The 23,342-nt window shown below is 42.8% G+C and overlaps 1 protein-coding gene across 1 annotated transcript in view; it reads right to left on the bottom strand.

Annotated features, from left to right (window-relative positions):
• Positions 1-23,342, bottom strand: part of sorcs2 (sortilin-related VPS10 domain containing receptor 2) — a 417,025-nt gene that overhangs the window by 52,848 nt on the left and 340,835 nt on the right. The window contains exon 9 of the mRNA XM_063187064.1: positions 7,216-7,395. Within this exon, the coding sequence (XP_063043134.1) occupies positions 7,216-7,395 (180 nt within the window). The remainder of the gene's footprint in view (positions 1-7,215; positions 7,396-23,342) is intronic.

Raw genomic sequence — 23,342 nt, 5'->3', positions numbered from 1 at the left:
CTTCATAAATAGGCTATTCATGAAACTTGACGGGGTCTCGATGGTGCTGTCTCGCACGCATTTCCATACAGGGACTAGAACTGGGCCGTATGATCAGCTGCTGCAAGTAGCCGCGACAACACTGTGCTTTCACGCCATGGTGAATCTAAGAGTCCTAATCTAAACGATATATAGGCCTAAATATATATATAACCAGCGATCGCCTTCTCCTACAGACATGTGTTAGGGCTTGTTCGAAAGCTGCGAATCTTAGCTTTTTACAGTTTTTTACGGCACGTTTTTATGTTCTTTCATTCAAAAGTTATTGAACTGTAAGCGGCCGCTGTTGCAAGTGAAAAAAATAGCGCTTTCCAACATTTTTTTTTTAATCTCGTCATTTTTTCCTAACAGCCAGCGATCTCCTTAACCTAGACCTACAGACATGTGTTAGGGCTTGTTCGAAAGCTGAGATTCTTAGCTTTTTACAGTTTTTTACGGCACGTTTTTATGTTCTTTCATTCAAAAGTTATTGAACTGTAAGCGGCCGCTGTTGCAAGTGAAAAAATAGCGCTTTCCAACCATTTTTTAAATCTCGTCATTTTTTTCCTAACAGCCAGCGATCTCCTTAACCTAGACCTACAGACATGTGTTAGGGCTTGTTCGAAAGCTGAGATTCTTGGCTTTTTACAGTTTTTTACGGCACGTTTATGTTCTTTCAATCCACAGTTATTTAACCTTAAGCGGCCGCTACTTCAAGCCTAAACAATGGCGTTATTATCCAGCCGGATAGAGAGGAAATCTTTTTTCTCGCTGTGTTCTTTGTTCCCTCGAATGAAACCGACGGTCTAAATAGGCTATTTGTAAGTTCTTTCTAAGTTAGCTCTTTTCATGGAAAAACATGTTTCCAAGGAGTCAGAGACATCTTCCTGAAGAGTCGAGGTCATGGTTGAGGTTGACGGTGCCGTTGTAAAGATGCTGCAACTCCGCACGCAAGTTAATCGAATGCAAGAGCAGGTGTTTGAACAGGTTGGATGTATTGCCATTCTTAGCCTATTAGTTTATCGCAGATAGGCTATTGCAGCGCGCTCCTTCCTTATCTACTTTCCTGAAATATAGCCACGCTTTCGACGGCATGCTTTTGTTTCTCAATAGTACAATCAGCTGGTTGAATATCAGCTGTCTTATCAATCGTTTAAATGAGGTGCGAAACGGGAAGAGGAGGAGCGTGGTCAGTTTGTGACACTTGTGGCCGCGTGCTTAAACACACATTTGATGGCTCTGACAGTCAGACTTCAGGACGAACGTGGAACCGACAGACAAGGCACGTTTCGATTCCAAGTAGAACCTTAGCTTTTAATTCGGTTCCATCAAAGAATTGAATTTCGGTACCCAGTCCTATGTGTGTGTGTGTCTGTGTGTGTGTGTGAGTGTGTGTGTGCGCGCACGCGCGTGCGAGTGTGTTTGTGTGTGTGTGTGTGTGTGTGTGTGTGTGTGTGTGTGTGTGTGTGTGTGTGTGTGTGTGTGTGTGTGTGTGTGTGTGTGTGTGTGTGTGTGTCTCTGTGTTTGTGTGTCTGTGTGTGAACATAAACTTTTAAATGGTGGCTTTTGAAGTGGGCAGTGAGGTCGTGTCCCTCTCAGAGTGCAGATGGCCAGCTCGCGGTCCTCTCTCAGTTCTGCTTCAGTGGCCGAGAGGTGCTGTGTGCGATATTGATGCACTGTGGTGGCTGCACTGAGCCTTGCCTCTGGGGGAAACCCCTGTGTGTGTGTGTGTGTGTGTGTGTGTGTGTGTGTGTGTGTGTGTGTGTGTGTGTGTGTGTGTGTGTGTGTGTGTGTGTGTGTGTGTGTGTGTGTGTGTGTGTGTGTGTGTGTGTGCATCCCTGCGTGTGTGCATCCCTGCGTGTGTGTGTGTGAAAGGGAGAGAGGGGGAGAGAGAGGAAGAGAGAGAGAAAGAGTCTGTGTGCGTGTTTTGAGTGTGACAGTGTGTGTGTGAACTGTATGTGTGTGCATGTGCCCATGAGCAAGTGTGTGTGTGTGTGTGTGTGTGTGTGTGTGTGTGTGTGTGTGTGTGTGTGTGTGTGTGTGTGTGTGTGTGTGTGTGTGTGTGTGTGTGTGTGTGTGTGTGTGTGTGTGTGTGTGTGTGTGTGCGTGCGCGTGTTTTGAGTGTGACAGTGTGTGTGTGAACTGTGTGTGCATGTGCCCATGAGAAAGTCTGTGTGTGTGTATGTGTGTGTGCGTGTGCGTGTGCGTGTGTGTGTTTTCGCGTGTGCATGCATGTCTGGGTGTGACTGTGGGCAAGTGTGTGTATCAGTGTGTGTGTGAGTGTCATCTTAAAGCTACTCCGTGCCCCCGGACAGTAAGCTGTTAGACTCCCCACCCACGCTCTGCTCCTTTAGCTAGGAGCGCTCTGCTAGCAAACAAACATATTCACATTCACATTCACAAACACACAAACACACGCACGCACGCACGCACACGCACACGCACGCACACACACACAAACACACAAACAGACAAGTGGAAATCCAAGAACTCCAAGAAATCCAAGCAACACACATTGGTACACTCCTAGACTGCAAAGTAACAAACTAAAACTTTCCAAGGTTGTTGTTTGACTCTGTCTGGAAAAATACAGAAAGCCACACGAGCAGACAGAAAGACAAAAAACAGCAACATGTAATATGATTGAAGAGTTCTTCTAATTAGACAACGGTAAACTAAACTGGCTCGACAAAAACTGTGTGTGTGTGTGTGTGTGTGTGTGTGTGTGTGTGTGTGTGTGTGTGTGTGTGTGTGTGTGTGTGTGTGTGTGTGTGTGTGTGTGTGTGTGTGTGTGTGTGTGTGTGTGTGTGTGTGAGAGAGAGAGAGATAGAGACACAGAGAGAGAGAGAGACAGAGAGAAAGAGAGAGAGAGGGGGAGTGTGTGTGTGTGTGTGTGTGTGTGTGTGTGTGTGTGTGTGTGTGTGTGTGTGTGTGTGTGTGTGTGTGTGTGTGTGTGTGTGTGTGTGTGTGTGTGTGTGTGTGTGTGTGTGTGTGTGTGTGTGTGTGTGTGTGTGCTTGCGTGCTTGCGTGCGTGAGTATGTGCGTGCGAGCGAGCGTGTGTGTGTGTGTGCGTGCGTGCGTGCATGTGTGCGTGCGCCTGAGTGTCTAGAAGTACTTGGCCCCGGGGAAACACATGCTGATTTCTGCTGGGAGCTGGAGTGCTTACAGTACCGCTGCCGAAAATCCCCTTAATCCACTGCACTTTGTTAGTACACTACACATTACACAGCAGCACATCCACTGTCTGCACTCAGTGTTTCAGACTTTGAGTCTCTCTGGTACTTCCATACAATAAGTCAATGGCATGATGTAACAACTATGCCACACTGGATCTTTCACGGATGCTCTAGAATCCAGTGATGGGTTACCTGACTCCAATGCAGTACCATTTTTCAGTTCAGTGTGTGTGTGTGTGTGTGTGTGTGTGTGTGTGTGCGTGAGAGTGTTTTGCGTGTGTGCGAGAGTGTTTTGTGTGTGTGTGTGTGTGTGTGTGTGTGTGTGTGTGTGTGTGTGTGTGTGTGTGTGTGTGTGTGTGTGTGTGTGTGTGTGTGTGTGTGTGTGTGTGTGTGTGTGTGTGTGTGTGTGTGTGTGTGTGTGTGTGTGTGTGTGTGTGTGAGTGTGTGTGTGTGTGTGTCTGATGGGTTACCTGACTCCAATGCAGTACCGTTTTTTTTATCAGTTCACAAAACCAGCTGATTCTAATCATTATCGAAAAAAGCACAACAAATACCTCTTTCTCAATATACTATATGTTCTCTGTGTCTACTGTTGTCCAGTCTTGCACTTTAAATGTCTGCATGTGTATTGTATGGATACTGTATGTGCACTGTCTATGTCTATACTGTCTATGTCTATACCTAAAGTATGCCTATGTCTGCATGGAAAAGTAGGAAATGTAATTTCAATTCTTTGTATGACCAGTGCATGTAAAGAAATTGACAATAAAGCTGACTTGACTTGACAATGCAACTATTCTGCCAGGTAGAAGATTTGGTTTTTAAATCATCTTAATGGAGCCAATCGGTAGAACCAGGGTAATTTGGAAAATGTCCTACAGTTAGGGCCTACTGTATGTTGTAGACTAGATTTGCCATACAGGTTGCCCGTCTCTGCCAAAATCAGACAATGACCTGGTTTCTGCCATTTTAGATCAGAAATGAGTCAGCCAAGTGTCTGCCTGGGTGGCACCCAAGTCATACCCTACTGTCTGTGGTGTCACAATATAGCTCTGTCATGGGTAAATGAGCAAATTATTTTGGGCACAGATCAGGCATCTGTTATGTTGGACTAGTATTTAGGTAGCCACATGCCTGCCCGATGGCAATGCAAAAACAAAACCAAACTGGCAGCCCGATGAGATATCAGCCATTCTGTTTGCCTGGCATTGAGTGTTGTTGTCGTCGAGGGCCTATTGTGGTGATGCTGATTGTGTGGAGCCAAATGCCAGCCATTGTGTTCTGTTGACTGTTCCATGGACCATGGTTGTCAGGAGAGTGTGAAAATACCAAGGTATACGCCATGGTCAAAAGAGCATTTTTCATGATTTCGAGAGTTGCATTCACTGCTATAATGATAAGTCCTTGTCCTCACCACAGATTGAAATCATATAGCGTTCTCCTTCTCTTCTATTGTCTAAACAGGGAAACAAACCCTATATTTCCTGTAGCTAAAAACATAAAACAGGTCTCACAGACCGAGAGACCTTACAATGGTTAACTACCTGAATCATGTCTTAATCACACCAGAAAGCCAACAAACTGATAGCCTACATAAAACTATAATGTGAATTTCCCACCTTGAATAGCATACTTATTATTATTGGCACGTAATTCTTGGAATACACTGACGTATGTCACTTTTTGTCTAGGTGCGAAATGCAGTAGAATAATAGAGTCTAGATTTTAAAAGTGTTAGCTTAACGGATGCCAACAAGTAGAGTTTGGTGATAGAACATTAGTAAAACCTCCGTCCCAAAGCCTCTTACAGTTGTGATCGTGCAGAGCTATCGATCTAGACCTTTAGCACAGTGGCATCATGCCTGTGCCCATGCTGAACTGGTGCTGGGAATGTAGGGTCACTGTGATGGAGTGATCATCACTAGGGTTGTGGGTGTGTTTTGACTGTCACGCCAACGAGCCTGGCTCTTTGGTGAAGCGGTCAGAGCCCACATTTACTACTCCAGAAGGTCTGGGTTCGAATCCCGGCTGGGCAACTCTACTCCCCTTCACTACAGTCACGAGTTCAAGCCCTGAGTGGTGGAATGCGCAGGATGACCTCCATTTTGTGTACATACTACATGCCCAAAAACCCTTTCACATCAGAAAAGCGAGGCAGAATCGAAAGCACCAAAAATGTTGGGACAGAACAAATTACAACGTGACAAGGGCCATTACGGTCCGGGCAGCTGTGGTCTAAAGGTTAGAGCATTGCTCTTGTTATTGGAAGGCTACAAATTCAAATGCTGTACCAGCCATTCCTGACTTCAGCGACTATAGTGAAAACCCTCTAGCTAAATACCTGCAAGACATGTTGGACAAAATGTGCCATCTATAGTGTAACACACCGGTAATCATTTAATGTCAAGTCATTTAATAACAGATAAATGATGAAACATTCCGCTCTAATTAATTCATGACTGTGCTGAGACTGTCCTCCAGGCAAAGGGCAGTTGCATATGAAAATTTAAACTAGGATGCATTGATTTTGTGTCTTCAACATTTATGCTAAAATATTAATAAAGAGACATTCATGAAAGCCCAGTAGCCCAGTGTTATGATACGAAATTATCTTAAGCCTTTCCCTGATCTTATCTTAAGCCTTTTTTGGTTTAAAGCCACATTTACATCACTAATGGGTCCTATTGTTCTTTTCTGAAATGCTATTGGATGGCTGAATAGTAGTGCAGTGTGCAGTAGTGATTGTGTGTTGTAGTAGTGCAGTGGTGAATGTGTGTCCATTGTGTATTATTGATTGTGTGTTACACTGTAGCATAGTTAGGTGTTAGGGCAAAAGTGGCTGCACTGACCTCCAGGATGTCAATGGACATGCTCTCCTGAATCTTAATTTAGGCCTTCTCAGTGACCATACAAAAAACAAAAGCAGCAGGCAGCCAGTTGACATGTCTGTCATTTGATGTGTCTGGCATTGTCTGTTGTCAAGTCCTTTGTGTGTTTTCATGTTGGTGCCGATTGTGGGGAGCCAATTGGCATTACGGGCTATTGTGTGAATGTGCGTTAGGGTTGTGGTGTGTGTTATTGATTGTGTGTTGTAGTAGCCTAGCTTCGTGATGAGTGTCTAGTAGCACTCCTGATCAACTGGATGTTTGTGTTGAGTGTCTGTCCAATGTGCATTATTGATTGTCTGGTGATGAGTGTGTGTCCATTTCCTGTTATTTATTTTGTGTTGGACCAGGGGTGTGTGCAGTGTGCGTCATGGTTGTTGTGGCGAATACTGGTCCACTATTGATTGTTGTGCTGCTACTGGTGTCATAGTGAGTTTATTGTCTGTGCATTTTACACCCTCTTTACACATAGCCAGATGTTTTGATAAAGGGACATTTCTTCCCTCCATTTTCCAAAATAACTTTATTCACACATAGGCCTACATATACTCTGCTCTGGCTGCTTGGTAATGTAGAGTAATGATTAATGGTGAGTTTACGGAGTATGTATTGTAGTATTAAGGTGAGTGTGTAGCGGCTTGGTGCTATAAATTATAATTGTGAGTTTATTTAGTATGTATTGTAGTCTAGAAGTGAGTTTGTAGTGTCCAGTAACATTTCTAATATCCAGGATGTTGATGAACGTGCTCTCCTCTGGCTGCATGGTAATTTGGTCATGGTAACTGTTATAATTGAGTCATGGTCAGTATATTGAGTATATATTGTGGTGTAGAGGTGAGTGTGTAACATCTAGTAGCAACTTGGTGCTGTATATTATAATTCTATAATAATAATATCTATGTCCTTACCTAGATTAGTCTATGTCTGTATGGGAAAGCAAGAAATGTAATTTCAAATTCTTTGTATGACCAGTGCATGTAAAGAAATTGACAATAAAACCTACTTGACTTGACTTGACTTGACTTGATAATTGTGAGTTTACTGAGTAATGTAAAAGTGTAATGTAGAAGTGTAGAAATGTAGGCCTATTCTATTGAAGAATAGACATGAGTGTGTAGTAGCGTAGCATCGCTAACCTCCAGGATGTCGATGAGCACGCTCTCCTCGGGCTGCTTGGTGCTGCGTACGTTCTCCAGCACGATGGAGTAGTAGACGCCCTGCGGGTCCGACTGGTACAGGTTGTACACGTCCGTCTGGTACCACTCCTGCAGCGCCAGGAAGACCTGGCTCTCATCCGTGCTGACGATCTGCACATCCTGCAGAGGGGATAGAGGGGACAGAGGGAGGGACGGAGGGAGGGAGATAGGGGGATGGAGAGAGATGGAAGGGGGATAACGAGAAAAAGAAAGAAGAGGAGATAGATAGAGAGAGTGAAATAGAGAAGAAAGGGGAGAAATGGAGAGAGAGAGAGAGAGAGAGAGAGAGAGAGAGAGAGAGAGAGAGAGAGAGAGAGAGAGAGAGAGAGAGAGAGAGAGAGAGAGAGAGAGAGAGAGAGAGAGATTGTAGGAGAAAGAACAATGGGAAGGGAGAATGATAGAGAGAGAGAGTGAGAGAGAGAGTAAGTTAGTCAGAACAAAGGAAACACCAAAGAGGGAGATACAGTATTGGACAGATGTATAATTTGCTTGGCTTGTCAATACCACTTCAGCCTAGAACTAATAGACCTAGGCCAAGTTAGAGGAAAGAATAATTGAAAGAGAGAGAGAGAGAGAGAGAGAGAGAGAGAGAGAGAGAGAGAGAGAGAGAGAGAGAGAGAGAGAGAGAGAGGGAGAGAATATAGGGCGATTCAATATGGGCGATTCAATCATTGCTCATTGCTGCAAACGTGGTTGTCCTTTGCCATAGATTGGGTGAGGTAAAATACACACACACACACACACACACACACACACACACACACACACACACACACACACACACACACACACACACACACACACACACACACACACACACACACACACACACACACACACACACACACACACACACACACACACACACACACACACACACACACACACACACAAAACCTGTTGTGAGCGCTTGAGTCAGCACAGTCTATTGAGGAACGCACCCAATTACATTAACACAAAAATCACACGAGCAGCAGGAAATGAACTAACCAGAGCAAAAGATGGAGAGAGAGAGAGAGAGAGAGAGAGAGAGAGAGAGAGAGAGAGAGAGAGAGAGAGAGAGGGAGAGAGAGAGAGAGAGAGAGAGAGAGAGAGAGAGAGAGAGAGAGAGAGAGAGAGAGAGAGAGAGAGAGAGAGAGCTGCCAAAATAAAGACATAGAGAAAGAGATTCACCAACCAAAGAGAGACAGACTCTGCAAACCAAACATGCCCATTGACAATCTGCCATTTTTGCTTCACATGCCAATTGGGTTTCCAAACAATCAGAGCAGAGACTCAGTCAGAATAAAGAGAAGTTGTGGGCATAGCAGGAAAGCTCTTTTTTTGGGGGGAGGGGGGATGGTACTGTGACAGCAAAAAAGCGCTGGTGATAAAAAATGGAAGCACATGCTTGCTATTTTATAAAGTATTTCACAGACTGAACCGACTCAGACAGCATCATTACTAATTAGCCAAAAAATAATCCTAATATAAACAGGCTTTGTCAGATGAAATTACAAAGTTAGAAGATGTCAATATCATTGAGGGTGCTAGCCAGTGTTTGGCAGGAGTGGCGTTTCATAACAGAAAATAAACACAGTTCTTTTTTTTCTATTGTGGAAAATAATGCCGTTTGTTGACACGTAATTGTTGCTCATCAGAGACCGCTTTAAGCTGTCTGAAATAGCCTTCTCCTAATGAGCTGTGGAAGTGTTGTGTTTGCTAAGTACTGTTGTCTAGGAGAGGCTTTCACTGCCTTTTCAAATGATAAATACAGCCTCATATTGCCACTGCCATTGTGGGGCACTTATAGTATTTTGGGGGTGAAAAGCGAGAATATGTAGGGGTGTCATATCACACATGGCCAATTCCATGATCGAAACCTGGTAGAGGGTCAGTGGTGGCTCAGGTGGTAGAGGAGGTGTTATGCAACAAGAAGGTTGCATGTTCGAGCCCCGCTCTGCCTGGCACCATCGATGTGTCCTTGAGCTAGATGCTTAACCCCAAGTTGCTCCTGGTGGCAGGGTGGTACCCTGTGTGGAAGCCACTGCCACTGGCGTGTGAATGTAAGTGGGAATGGGTGAATGTGGGGCATATAATGTAAAGTGCTTTGAGTGCTCGAAGGAGTGGAAAGGCGCTATATAAATGTGGCCCATTTACTTTCACAACCTGTGTATTGATCACACTCACACACTGTGTGTGCTTGAAATCATTCAGCACTATATTCTGGTATTTACTGCAATGTGACTTGTGGGGGCAGATGAGGTCATCTCTGTTTTCAACAGAAATGAAAGCTTCCTTTTATTCTTTTCCTCGACAGCATGCGTAGCAATACTGTTTGACACTGCCTTTCACTAAAGCAATGCATTATGTTCCTTTACTGATAACTCACACTCCACATAGATCAGACTTCAATACTGCACCCATCTCTCAAACATAATTTAATGTGTCTGGAATAACCAATACTGTGAAAGTGGTTGCCAGGGTTGCGAAATGTAACTAATGGCTTCCAGCCCAAAAATGCAGAGAACCGCTTGGAGGCATTAAATTTCACCCGATTTGAACCAAATTTCTACTGATTTCTATATGGCTATAAATCTTTAAAAAAAAGCCACCCAATACCTTTTTTATCCACAGACGGTCATCCTAAACAGCCGAACTGCGTAGGAAAACCACCCAATCTGGCAACACTGATGGCTGTAACACTCTTGAGCTCTGTGGTGCACTAATGGGAAGAGACTGGATGTGTAATGAAGTTCATTTGCATACCACAAGGACACTGGTGACTATGATCCTACAATAAGCAACATGTCACAGACAGGTAAAGATGGTGGACATCTCACTGAGTAGCATTGACCACTTGGCTTTCAGAATGATATATGGAGGTTGAAAGCAATATTTATGCTAATGAATCTGAATACACGGGTCAAGATGAAAGCATCCACATTCTTTTATCTTTACCCATTTGCGAGAAATTCATCAGTGTGGCATTTTATTTTCGTCCTCAGTCTAATTAGACTTCAATTCGTGAACAGAAATAAAAATGTCATAATTGTGTATTTATACGACGAATGATATTACCTTAAGCCAACGGAACATTTAATGGAAGTTGGGCAAATTAAACTTCCTCTTTCCAGATAAGCCTTTGAAGAAGTATAACCTTTCAAAAACAAACCTGTTCAAAAGCCTGCTTGGGAACGCGTTATCGGAGACAGAATAATTACAAAACTCACAGCACCACTTTGTTTCTATTTCTCAGTTAACACCAAACTAAAGAGCTACAATGAACTGCTATACCACCAGATCATTAAAAGGGATATACTATTTTTTCAAATGAATACAAATTAAGATAGCAGTGATCGTTTGAATCTAGCGCATGGCAGTAATGTCTGTGAAAGAGTGATATATCTTTGTGATTATAGCCCTAATCTATACGTCATCTTAATTTATTACCCTCATCAGTGAGGACTGCTTAGTCAGAATAGGCCATTGTCATCTAATGACTCCATCAAAAAATCAGGACTTCGAATGATAATGTGGTTTTATGTGGCTGTGAAGACTTTTACCTGTGCGTGTGTGTTTGTGTGTCCGTGTGCATGCGTGTGAGCATGCATGCGTGTGTGTGTGTGTGAGTGTGTGTAGTGTGTGTAGTCTGTCTCTGTCTTGTTGAAGTTTACCGTCTTGGTCTCTACTTCTTGCATGTTCAAAATCCGAGTCAAAGGAATCAAAAACTCCAAAAGCCAAATTAATCTATTTATTTTCTAAAATTACCAGATAACAAAATGACCACCACTGGTAATATCCAGAATACCAGCAATGGCCCATACACAGTAAACACTACAGCTTTCCAGAACTGCAGAGTCTACTACATAAAAATGACAGTGAACAGTGAAAGCATTACGGAACGTTCCGGAGATCCTAACCTTCTCTCGCCCTGACCGATAACAAAAATTAGGACCTACCGAATATCCCCTATCTGTTGGTATTTATGGTTTGTGGGTGTATGGGTGTGGTTATGTGTAAGCAATTACGTGATTTGTTAGTTAACCCAGAATATGCCTAATCTGTGTCGATTGTAAGCTGCTGTCTTCATTTCCGGGTGGGCCTTGATTTCATCACTCTTGGTCTCCATGACCTCATCTGTGGACTTCCTGAGTTCTGTAACGTTAATCAAGCAATACACATACAACAGCACATTCTTTTGACATATTTGAGGGTCATTGGCTCTGAAAAGATTGAAATCCAATGTTAGTCGTTTGCCCATTGTCACCTACTCCTGGCCTCCTAAAAAGGATTAAGTCAAATAGTTTCGCTTCTGAGTGACATCACTGTATCCTGTGTCCTAGAAATAATGATACTTCAAGGAGTTTGGTATGGACTTCAGACTTATTCAGAAAATAAGCAATCAGTTAATCAAACATCACATGACAGCTTTCAGCTTGTCTCACAACAATGTTTGATGAGTTCTGTAGGCTCTCCTAAAAGGAATGGGCAATTACTCAACATCTTCATCTCATGATTGTCACATGGGGTCATTGGGCCTACTCAGTGGTTTGAGTGCCCATCAACAAGACACATTTATTTTAATGTTTTTAATCATAACCAAATATTGTAGAATTTCCTGCAAACACAAATGAATACCTGAACAACTTGCTGTAAGACAATGCATTATATTTCAGGACCTCAGAATCTAGCCTATTTTCCAACAGTCCCTTTCGTGAGGTCATAATTAATATGACCTCATCAAATTTGTTAGACCTCAGTGTTAGACTCTGTAACCAACATGACCACATAGCTTTCCTTGGTCAACTTCTCTTGTCTATTTCTGGAACCTAAGTTGCTCGCCTCAGAAACCTAGTGCAAAGAGAATACCACATCATCTGCTCATCACCCAATTTGTCATTGCACCAAGACATTATATTAATGTGGAAACCCCAGTGAGTTCCATTGCCGAAGGCTGTGGAAGAATGTAAAGGGTTAGAAATAAAAACAAATGAAAACAAATATGTAAAAGACAAATTAAATAATTCATAATAACAATAATAATTATAAAAATCCTCCACTGCTGATCCTCCTGCTATAACAAAACCTAAAATTGAAACTTCTCCATTCAATACCACCAATTTCCGCAACATTGGGACCCCCTTTTCCACTACCAGTTCCTTGAGGTGTTATACGGCAGTTTCTTATTGTTAGGCTACGTTGAATGGTGGCGTCTCCTGTAGGATCCCGTTTCATTATGAAGCATCATCAAATACCACAATGTAAAAGGAAACATGTTAACGTTAGTAGGGTTAGTATTAGTGGTGTTAGTGATAGTAGTGCCCCGCATGCATTAAGCTGCAGGCTTATGCCTTTCCCCATTCTTTGCGCTTCCGCAAGCTTGTTTCAATGTAACCCTGTGCGCCTTTCCCTCAAGGTGAATATTGTGTGTAATTCGCTCAACGTGGTTCGGTATACTGCGCTCAATCGCTTTTGGAAGGAGCCCATTTGAATTCCTCATCTCCTGTCTCGTTGGTTCCTCTTCCATCTGCAACCTGTGTGGAGAAATCTGACATCAAAGTAATTAGTTTATCGTAATATGGTTTATATTGCAACGTGCGAAATCTTCATGTTCGAACCTAGCGTTGGTCCAGGGCTTACTGTTTGCCTAGTTTCTTACTGACCTCAGCACCATGAGTCAGAGTGTTGACCCAGCTCATAATTGTATGTAGGCCTATACCAACCTTACCAATTTGCTCTTGGGCGTTTGGTCCAAATCCTTATGGGTATGCGTTCCACAATCCACCAATATGTCCAAGTTCATTGCAACAGTTTTTTTTTTTTTTCTTTCAAACCACAGACCTTCTGCCAAAGTTTTTTTTTACCAGCCCGGAGACAACGGTCTCCCATTCATGTCCTCTACCAACCATCAGTGTTTTGGCCGCACGGCCCCCAACCTGTCCATCAGTTATTTTCAAATGGTCACTCGCATCAACGTCTTTTCCGAAGACGCCCTTTCGTGCTCTCTCCAAATCCTTTCCATATTGAACGTTCTCTGTGAAAAAAAAAAATCCTTGATTTCCGATGTCCTTGTGAGAAGTTTGCACTGCTGCCAAACGTTCTTTGTTACCTTTTCCATAGTGAACCCCTGTAAAACCATGGCCTTGTTTCCTCATTGCCGCATAAACCGCTTCCAATCTTTACCAACCTCCAACACTCAACAATGTGTTTTCAAACAACCTTTGTTATCTTTCGTTATTTCCTTAATGTAGGCTATGTATGTGATGTGTGGTGTACTGTAGTCTTTTCTCAAATCTCGTCTGTCTTAAGTCGAGTCCAGTGTCACGGTCGCACATGTAGGCCTAATATGCCTATCTCCCCCTTCCTTCTGAAATAACACGCCGTGTTGTTTCAGAAGAACCCACAACAATTGTGTAACCAGGTACACCGCGCAGTTAATGTCTGAACGGTAAGCGTAAAAAATCTTAATAATAAAAAATTAAAAATAAAAACCTCAAAATATCCATAGGTCTAAAGAGTAGGCCTATTCCTGTTGTGACAAACAGAACAAACAATAAAAAAATCATCAGTCAAATCAATGTACAGAGAGTATTGGGAAGGCCATCGTGTTTTTAGCTAATTATGTTAGTTCAGTCAGTATTGTGTACTCTTATACAAACTTTCGCGTGGTGTTGGGTAGACTATGTGTAGCTTATAATGCAATGTGTATAATTCAACCCCAGCAGCCACCCCTTCTTGCCCAATGTAGATGTAGGGTAAACAGTCCCACTGATTCCCAATAACTGTCTTAAACACGCCTGTGCGTATGTTTTCATCTTAATCAATGTTACGTGGTAGGGGTCAGATAAAAGGGATATGGATGTATAAATGGCACCCAAGGGCGTCACTTCTGGTGTGAGTTAAGCAGTAGTGTTACCAAACAATCTTGACATAGTCTTTCAATTTTTCATAGGCCAGAAGGGGTCCCCCAACCCTTCTCCTTTGTGAGCTCTAGGTCCCAAATCCCCTTTGCGTATTGTCCATGGGATAGGCTTGCTCCGGCTCCAGTGTGCGCTTGGTGTGCTTGTGCTTGTTTTTTTCTCTGGTTTCAGCTTTGAAGTAGGTGCAGTGCCCTCCGTGTTGTGTAGGCATTCCACTGGCAGTCTCTCACTCAGTGCCCGGTCCCACTATAAGCAAAACACCCCCATACATGACCCTACCTTGGGCATCGCTACTCCCTGTTTCCCCTTCCTCTGAATCCCACCACGTTGTCCCTAACCCCTTAATGAAATTGGACCAACTTCAGGATTGGATGAAGAATGTGTGACTGCTGTGTTGTAACATGAGTTGTATCAATTGTGTTTCGATTCCGTCGCTCTTTTGGACTCAGCTAATTGCAACTTAACTAGTTGTGCATGTGCTGTATCAGTGCTTAGTTTCTCTTCCTCGCGTTTTGCACTATACTGTTTCATGTGGTGCTTGAGATGGCGTTCCCAGTATTCTGTAGTAGGCTACTATAGGGCAAATTTGGATCATTTAACATCGTTTCTCGTACCGGCTTTGGGATTGCTTCTAGAATGGCCATTCTGAACATAACAGTTTGCAGCTTGTCAGAGCTTGGATGGTTTCCGGCTATGTCTGTCCAAAATTCCTTACTTTTTGCTCCATCGGGCACTGGGTGACGTTTACGCATTGCAGTGCCTATGTCAGCTGCGTATAACGCAAATGGGTATGAATCTGGCAAAAGGCTCGTTCTTGCTTCTGTTTCCACTATCTGTAATTCCCACGCGCTTGCTTGTTTACATAACAGTGCGCGCCAATCGCCAATCGTTATCTTTTGTGACATATAGCCTAGCTTTCATCAATTTGGACAACCACGGTGCACCCCTTTCGACGGGTGAAGGCATTTTTTCCAGGATCGAATTCATGTCAGTAAAACTAAACGGCTTATAGCCTATTCATCCACTCTGTTCTTTTTCTCCACCGGATATATTCCAACTGTCTTGGTTGGGCCTTTACGTGAGAAAAAAAAAAAAATCCTTCTCATGTTCGTATTCGACCTTTGCACATGCACTCTCAAAAGTCCAAACAAACACACACACAAACAAACAACTGGCCAGTAGTCACACATTCTTCAGACACATATATGGCCCATTGACATACAATGGCAGACAAACACAGAGCACCTATGTAGCCTACATGTTAGTAAACACAAAGTGCGTATCCTGTGACATTAATTGCTCACAGATTAAACGGATTACATCTCTTTGTTTCTCCGATGAATGGCCAAGCAACGCTTTCAATATCTCCTCCCACTGTTCCGAAACAGTGTTCCACCTCATTTTATCCTTCTCTCGTAATTCTGACTCCAAATTCAATACATTTCCTCCGTACATCCTGCCTTCAGCAGAATGACCACTCATTTCGTACTCGCTAGTACGTTACTCACTTCTCGTAATTCTGACTCCAAATTCAATACATTCCCTCCGTACATCCTGCCTTCAGCAGAATGACCACTCATTTCGTACTCGCTAGTACGTTACTCACTTCTCAAACACTCGCGCAAACACGCTCTCACATACACACGGGTACCCGGTCCACACACTAAGGTTCACAGCTCAGTCCTGATACCAATAATTACCAGAGTGAAACCTAACCAAAAGAAAACAAATCAAAACAATACAATAATAGGCCTATTCGTTGAACTCCAAGCTCAACAGCGCGCGGATCTCCCTGATGCGTATCAGTAACTACTTTGGGAGGGTCCCAGACCCTCCAGAGGTCCCAGACCTCTCCGATCCAGATCTCACTTACTTCTTGATGAACCCCAGGTTCTCCTCCAGTTGAGATTACTCGACCCCTTCTGTTTTTACCGGATTGAGGAAGCCTCGATGACCACTATTACCAAATTTACCTTTCAGACATTTCATCTTCAAGGGGGAAACACCGAACTGCCCTCTGACTTCCGATAAAAGCCCCTCACTCTCAACTCGACCAAATTCACAACTGACGACCATCTGGACCGCAAAAAGTTCCGTTCACATTCAACCGTTCTTTCAGGGCAGATATTTCAACAACCTTCTGTCTAACCTCCAAGGTTCTTGTCTAGTTGAGATTCGCAGATCCCAGATCTCTTCGATTTTTAACAGATGGGGAAACCTTGATGTCCGCAATTACTTGTTACATAGTTAGATGGGCTATTTCGAACCCAATCCTCCCACGGGGAAGCACCAAACTCCTCTATTACTGTACACCTGATAAAGCCCTCATTCCCAACTTAGACTATGTGCAAACCACAACATGTAATACAGTCAAAGACAATACCAAACAAACAAATAGGCCTAATGATGCTTTCGCTGTCGCCGTCAAATACAAGGAGGCATATGCAACAGAGTAGCAACACACAATTTGGAATAGCCAATCGCAGAATTTGATTTAACTGGTTTCTGCTTACCTGGTTGTGTGGCCACGATTTCGTTGTTGTCACCCGACTGCGATATCCTCCAGGAAAGAAAAAATGTAAATCCTATTGTGAAAAGTAAAAATGTTCTTCAAAAGAAAAAATATATTTTAATTCCTTTTGCTCGAATCACAGAGGACGGTCACCATGTTGTTGAAGTTTACCGTCTTGGTCTCTACTTCTTGCATGTTCAAAATCCGAGTCAAAGGAATCAAAAACTCCAAAAGCCAAATTAATCTATTTATTTTCTAAAATTACCAGATAACAAAATGACCACCACTGGTAATATCCAGAATACCAGCAATGGCCCATACACAGTAAACACTACAGCTTTCCAGAACTGCAGAGTCTACTACATAAAAATGACAGTGAACAGTGAAAGCATTACGGAACGTTCCGGAGATCCTAACCTTCTCTCGCCCTGACCGATAACAAAAATTAGGACCTACCGAATATCCCCTATCTGTTGGTATTTATGGTTTGTGGGTGTATGGGTGTGGTTATGTGTAAGCAATTACGTGATTTGTTAGTTAACCCAGAATATGCCTAATCTGTGTCGATTGTAAGCTGCTGTCTTCATTTCCGGGTGGGCCTTGATTTCATCACTCTTGGTCTCCATGACCTCATCTGTGGACTTCCTGAGTTCTGTAACGTTAATCAAGCAATACACATACAACAGCACATTCTTTTGACATATTTGAGGGTCATTGGCTCTGAAAAGATTGAAATCCAATGTTAGTCGTTTGCCCATTGTCACCTACTCCTGGCCTCCTAAAAAGGATTAAGTCAAATAGTTTCGCTTCTGAGTGACATCACTGTATCCTGTGTCCTAGAAATAATGATACTTCAAGGAGTTTGGTATGGACTTCAGACTTATTCAGAAAATAAGCAATCAGTTAATCAAACATCACATGACAGCTTTCAGCTTGTCTCACAACAATGTTTGATGAGTTCTGTAGGCTCTCCTAAAAGGAATGGGCAATTACTCAACATCTTCATCTCATGATTGTCACATGGGGTCATTGGGCCTACTCAGTGGTTTGAGTGCCCATCAACAAGACACATTTATTTTAATGTTTTTAATCATAACCAAATATTGTAGAATTTCCTGCAAACACAAATGAATACCTGAACAACTTGCTGTAAGACAATGCATTATATTTCAGGACCTCAGAATCTAGCCTATTTTCCAACAGTGTGTGTGTGTGTGTGTGTGTGTGTGTGTGTGTGTGTGTGTGTGTGTGTGTGTGTGTGTGTGTGTGTGTCTGCATGCGTGCATGCGTGCGTGCGTGTGTCTGTGTGTCTGTGTGTGTGTCGATACATCTCATTAGCAGTCATCCTCAGCCCAGGGAGAAAAAAAAACGAATGAATGCACGGAAGAGAGAAATAGGGCTTCCAGCATGGATGCACTCCCCCCTGCGCTTTTGAATTAGCTGGCCGGACTCGTTCATGCCGTTCCTTCCATCCTCCTTTTTTCTCTCTCGCCTCTGACTTCAGGCTGTGTGGTGGCGCCAGCACCATGTGACCGGGGACCCGTTGAGGCTCGTTAGGCCTCTGAATCAAGAATGGAGAAATGTCAAAAGAGACTCACTGGCTGGCTGGACACTGTATCTGGCTGGGTCTGGGTCTGGGTCTAGCTCCGATTTCTGTGGTTGTCTTTTACAAGACAACATCGCTGGCTGCGTAAATAAGACTTTCTCATCACGAGTCAATAAGGTGGTGAACTGAATCATAACTGACGAAATAAGAATAGAGAAATGTTAAAAGAGTCTGACTGGATAGATGTCTGGCTGTCTGGCTGGCTGATGAGCTAGCTGGCTGGGTTGGTCTCAACTTTCTTGTGGTTGTCTTTCACAGACAACATCACTGGCTCAGTAAATAAGACTTTCTCATGAGTCAATAAGATGGCGAACTGAATCATAACTGATGAAAAGAATAAAATGGAGAAATGTCAACATAGCGTGAGTAGCTGGCTGGCTGACTGGGGTGGTCTTCGCTCACCACTCTGTGGTTGTCTTTCACCAACAACATCCCCATTGTGGCAGAGCCAATGGGACTCCTCCTGAGTCAGTGAGATGAGGAACTGAACCATAACAGAATAAACATGTGCATCACTGGTCCAGCTGTTGATGACAGCAAATTAGGCAAGTGTTTCTGCTTACTTAATCATTGCAAACCTGAGGAAGAAAGTAAGAGCTAAGACTCACGACACAAATAACACCTCCAGCTGTTTAAAAATTTCAAGCAAGGAAAGAGTGTGTATGCAGAGTGCACCCACTTCTGGGAAAAGTATTTTATTACAGCGAGTATTGTTTTCAATACATTATCGATCGGATATGGACCCCCTTGAAAACAAGATGGGCCATCTGAAGTTGAAATTCACATAAGCATTAAGCAGGGGGGTGTTGGCCCATGGCTTGGACCACCCCTGAATAGGTGGGAAGGCTCTCATAGCAGCTCTGTAGCACCAAGCCCAGATTGCAGACAAGAACAGAATAAATATTTCTCATTTCTGGCATTCGCTCCTGACAGAAAAAGATACTTGGATGTCACATAACAACCCATCACCTCCAACAGAGAGACACAACAGTGACTAACGCGCCAGAAATAGATGTCAAAACTGTTACGCTTGAAAAGTTTGATATACCCTTTGAATACCCTTCTCAGTCATAAGCATTGACCGAGAAAAAAAATCCTCTGTATAACCTGCCAAGACATTTCAGGGAACTGCGGTGCTAGTCTGAGCACATTGCCTGAGGCATTCACCTACACACCGGCTTAATACATGAATCTGATCTTTCAGTCCTCGGCATTGGGCAACCCCCAGTCTTCTGCAAGCAAACACAGAGTATACAGTATATAACGGACTGTGGGATATCTGCATTTGCATGTGTGTGTGTGTGTGTGTGTGTGTGTGTGTGTGTGTGTGTGTGTGTGTGTGTGTGTGTGTGTGTGTGTGTGTGTGTGTGTGTGTGTGTGTGTGTGTGTGTGTGTGTGTGTGTGTGTGTGTGTGTGTGTGTGTGTGTGTGTGTGTGTGTGTGTATATGTGTGTTTCACTATTTACATCATTACATTGCTGGCTGTGTATTATCTAGAGTACAGGTGTTATCACGTGTGGATGCTATGTGGCATCGGATTGGCATCACATGGCATCAGATGAATCCCTTTGGTGTGTGTGTGTGTGTGTGTGTGTGTGTGTGTGTGTGTGTGTGTGTGTGTGTGTGTGTGTGTGTGTGTGTGTGTGTGCGTGCGTGTGTGCTGCATTCATGATCCCTCTCTAAGCTGCATTTGTCTGCACAAGTCTTCTTTGCAAAGAAACAGATACACCCACATCAGGATTAAAGCCTAAAACCAGTTTTTGGTGAAGTTATGTTTGCGAATGGCTCTTTATTCCGCAAAATATACAAATGAAATTCTCTCTCTCTCTCTCTCTCTCTCTCTCTCTCTCTCTCTCTCTCTCTCTCTCTCTCTCTCTCTCTCTCTCTCATAGTGTGCATCGCAACACCTCATATTCAATGCCATGTGTGGATGTGGTATATTGATGTGTGCAGAGGTGTGTTCTTTTGTATTTGTGTGAATGGGTGCCTTGCAACCTTGTACTCCAGTGTAAATGGAGGCTAGAATATTGGAATTGTATTGGTGTGCTGCCTGCTGCCCACATACTTCCTAGTAATTATTAAGAGTGTGTGTCGTGTGTGTGTAATGACCTTGTATCCTATAACTCTGATGTTCAGATTGTCAGTAGTTGACTGTAGACTCGGTGTAGTGTAAAAAACCCTGAGCTTTGTCCTTCAGTATGTATCTTTTGTCAGACTAGCACATAGAGACCTTGGTATAGCTTGTTGCTGCAGCGTCTTTGCACTCAATACAGTTGAGGACGATATTATTAGCCCCCCTCCTGAAATTAGACATATCTCTTCATTGATCATTGAGAATGATCATTATTAATAAATGTGTGTTATTCTGGAAACAAATACACCATGGAGATAGTATCCAATAAGTTAAATTTGGACTTTTCCATTATCACAATGAGTTTAAACAAAAAAGTGTAAAAATGGCATGGACAAAATTATTAGCCCCCTTATCATAAATAGTCAATATAGTGCCATTTATGAACAAAAAATGACACCAGGCACTTTGATTAGTTGTTAACTATGTTGACACATGTCCTACCAGGGATTTTGGTCCATTTTTTTCATCGCAAATAGTTAAGCTGGTCCAAATGGCATGGATGTTGAGGATGGACATTCATTTTCAGCACTCTTCAAATACTATCTAAAGGATTGAGGTCTGAACCACTCCATGACCATGGTTTTAGTATCCTTGAAGAACATTTGAACTATTTAGGATGCAAGTTTTGGGTTATTATCTTATTGAAAGATCCAGTGAAGATCTTAGCTCCCTCTATGAGCATATTTTTGCAAGGTCACTTTCCACATTCTATCATAATTTTTCAGTTTTTATGGTGCCGTGCACCCAAACAAGGTTTCCTGTGGCTGAGGCTGCCACAGAATGATGCATCCACCACCATGTTTAATTGTGGAAACCATCTTATAACGATCCAAGGCCTATCCCTTTCTTCACCTGACAGAAGCAGAATTCATGCATCAAAGCAGGTGCAATTGAATATCATCAGATGAAAGCAGATATGTTCATAACTCTTTTTTGACTTTCAAATGTTCACAGGCAAAGCTCAATAACACTCTGATATGCACTGCCTTTAGTAAAGGGGTTCGTCTGTGATGATGGCCCCAAAGCCCAATATGATGACAAGCCCTAACAACTGTCTTTCTTGGTGGGGGAAAAAACTCCAGGTGAGGCCAGGTCAATACCAATCATCTAGGCAGGTGTCCAATGCTTCTTTGGTCTAATGAGGCCAAGCAGTTTCCACAGTTACACACAGTGGTGGGGCATCAAGTTTAGTCTGTTATTCAGCCTCAGACACAGGGAGTCTGGGTCTGAATCTGGATTGCTGGGTCTTCCAACAACATTGTAACCCAAATCATACATTTAGATTAGTTCAGAGGTTCTTCAAGACACTAAAACCATGATATTGGAATCACCCGCTCATAGTCAAGTCCTCAATCCCACTGAGAGTCTGTGGTTAATGTCTATGCTCAGCATCCATGCGATTTGGCCCAGCTAGAACACTTTGCAGTGAAGAAATGGGCCAAAATCCCTAGTGGGGCATGTGCCAACCTAGGTAGCAACTTATCAGAGCCTGTTGTCAGTTTTGGTTCATAAATGGCGCCATATTGACTATTAATGATCAGGGGGCTAATAATTTTGTCCTTGTCATTTTTGCCCTTTTTTGTTTAAACTCATAGTAACAATAGAAAAATCCAAATTCAACTCATTGAACATTATCTCCATCAGTGTATTTGTTTCCAGAATAACAGAAACTGTTAATAATGGTCATTCTTACTGAGAAATCAAGAGAAATGTCTAATTTCAGGAGGGGGGCTAATAATATCGTCCTCAACTGTATATTATTACTCCCCACTGCTCCTGCAGTGTGACATGCCCAGGGTTATAAAAATAGGTATTGCTAGCGTAGGTGCATGGAACTTCAAAAGAGATAAAGATATCAAGGTATGAGACTATAGAGAAACCAGGAGAACATATACATTTTGGAAAGACAGTAATAACATGTAGCAAGCAATAAGCGTAAATGCCAACTCTTAAGTCAGAGATAGAACACTAGCTGTTGTGCTAACTTACCCCATCTACAGGAATGAGTGGTTCAATTCGATGCACGCCATCTTTGGTCATTGGTAATGCTGCTTATTTTAGATGAACATCGATTAGAGACAAGATAATGCACAAATGATCCTTCTGTTGGCGGTAAAACTACATCTTTGCTGACTGTGTGAAAAACATAGGAAATACATACGTATGTGCCAAGGCTTGCCATGCCAAAAGGCCAAACGAGACATCTAGTGTGTTCTTTGTGTATGACTGCAACTAAGAAGCTAAAATACACAAATGACTTGGTAGATGTCTGATTAAAAACACATTGTAGAAAGAAGGATGGAATGTGGGAAATACAGAAGCCATAAGCTATTCTAAATTTCAACTGGTGAAAAAATCCCAGACACCTTGTGCAAGCTTCTGCAAGATATCTACATATTTCAGGGCCAAGAGAAGGTCATCATTCATGACATCAAATCCATATGGGCCCTTTATAGAATGCCAGGTGGGCTTTATAATATGGTTGCCGCATGAATAAGCTATGGAATTAAAAATGAATCAAAAAGGTGAATTCTGCCCTTCCTTTTGAAGAAAGGAAGATTAAAGAGAACCCAGGGAATGAAACAAAGATGAAAACGAGCGCTCTGACCAACCCCTCTGCTCTGGCTGAATAAAGAAAGGGGGAGGGGACGACATCGTTGATGTATTTGATTAAAAACAAGAGTGCAGGGGGAATGCGAAATGCCACGGATGGCGAAAAGGACCCGAAAGTGAACAATGTGGAAAGAGAGGGAGAGACAGGCGCTCATTCAAAGCCTATTTGCTAAGTGCAGCAGATTCCTCGCCGGGCCTAGTAATGTAATCTAGGACAAAGAGATGACAGATTAATTGAGGGAACGAGAGAGAGAGAGAGAGAGAGAGAGAGAGAGAGAGATAGATAGAGAGAGAGAGAGAG

This window comes from Engraulis encrasicolus, chromosome 21 (assembly GCF_034702125.1).
Source record: "Engraulis encrasicolus isolate BLACKSEA-1 chromosome 21, IST_EnEncr_1.0, whole genome shotgun sequence".
NCBI classification, from domain to species: Eukaryota; Metazoa; Chordata; class Actinopteri; order Clupeiformes; family Engraulidae; genus Engraulis; species Engraulis encrasicolus.
The sequence above is the reverse complement of the archived record's forward strand: the minus strand, read 5'-3'. Positions and strand labels throughout refer to the sequence as shown.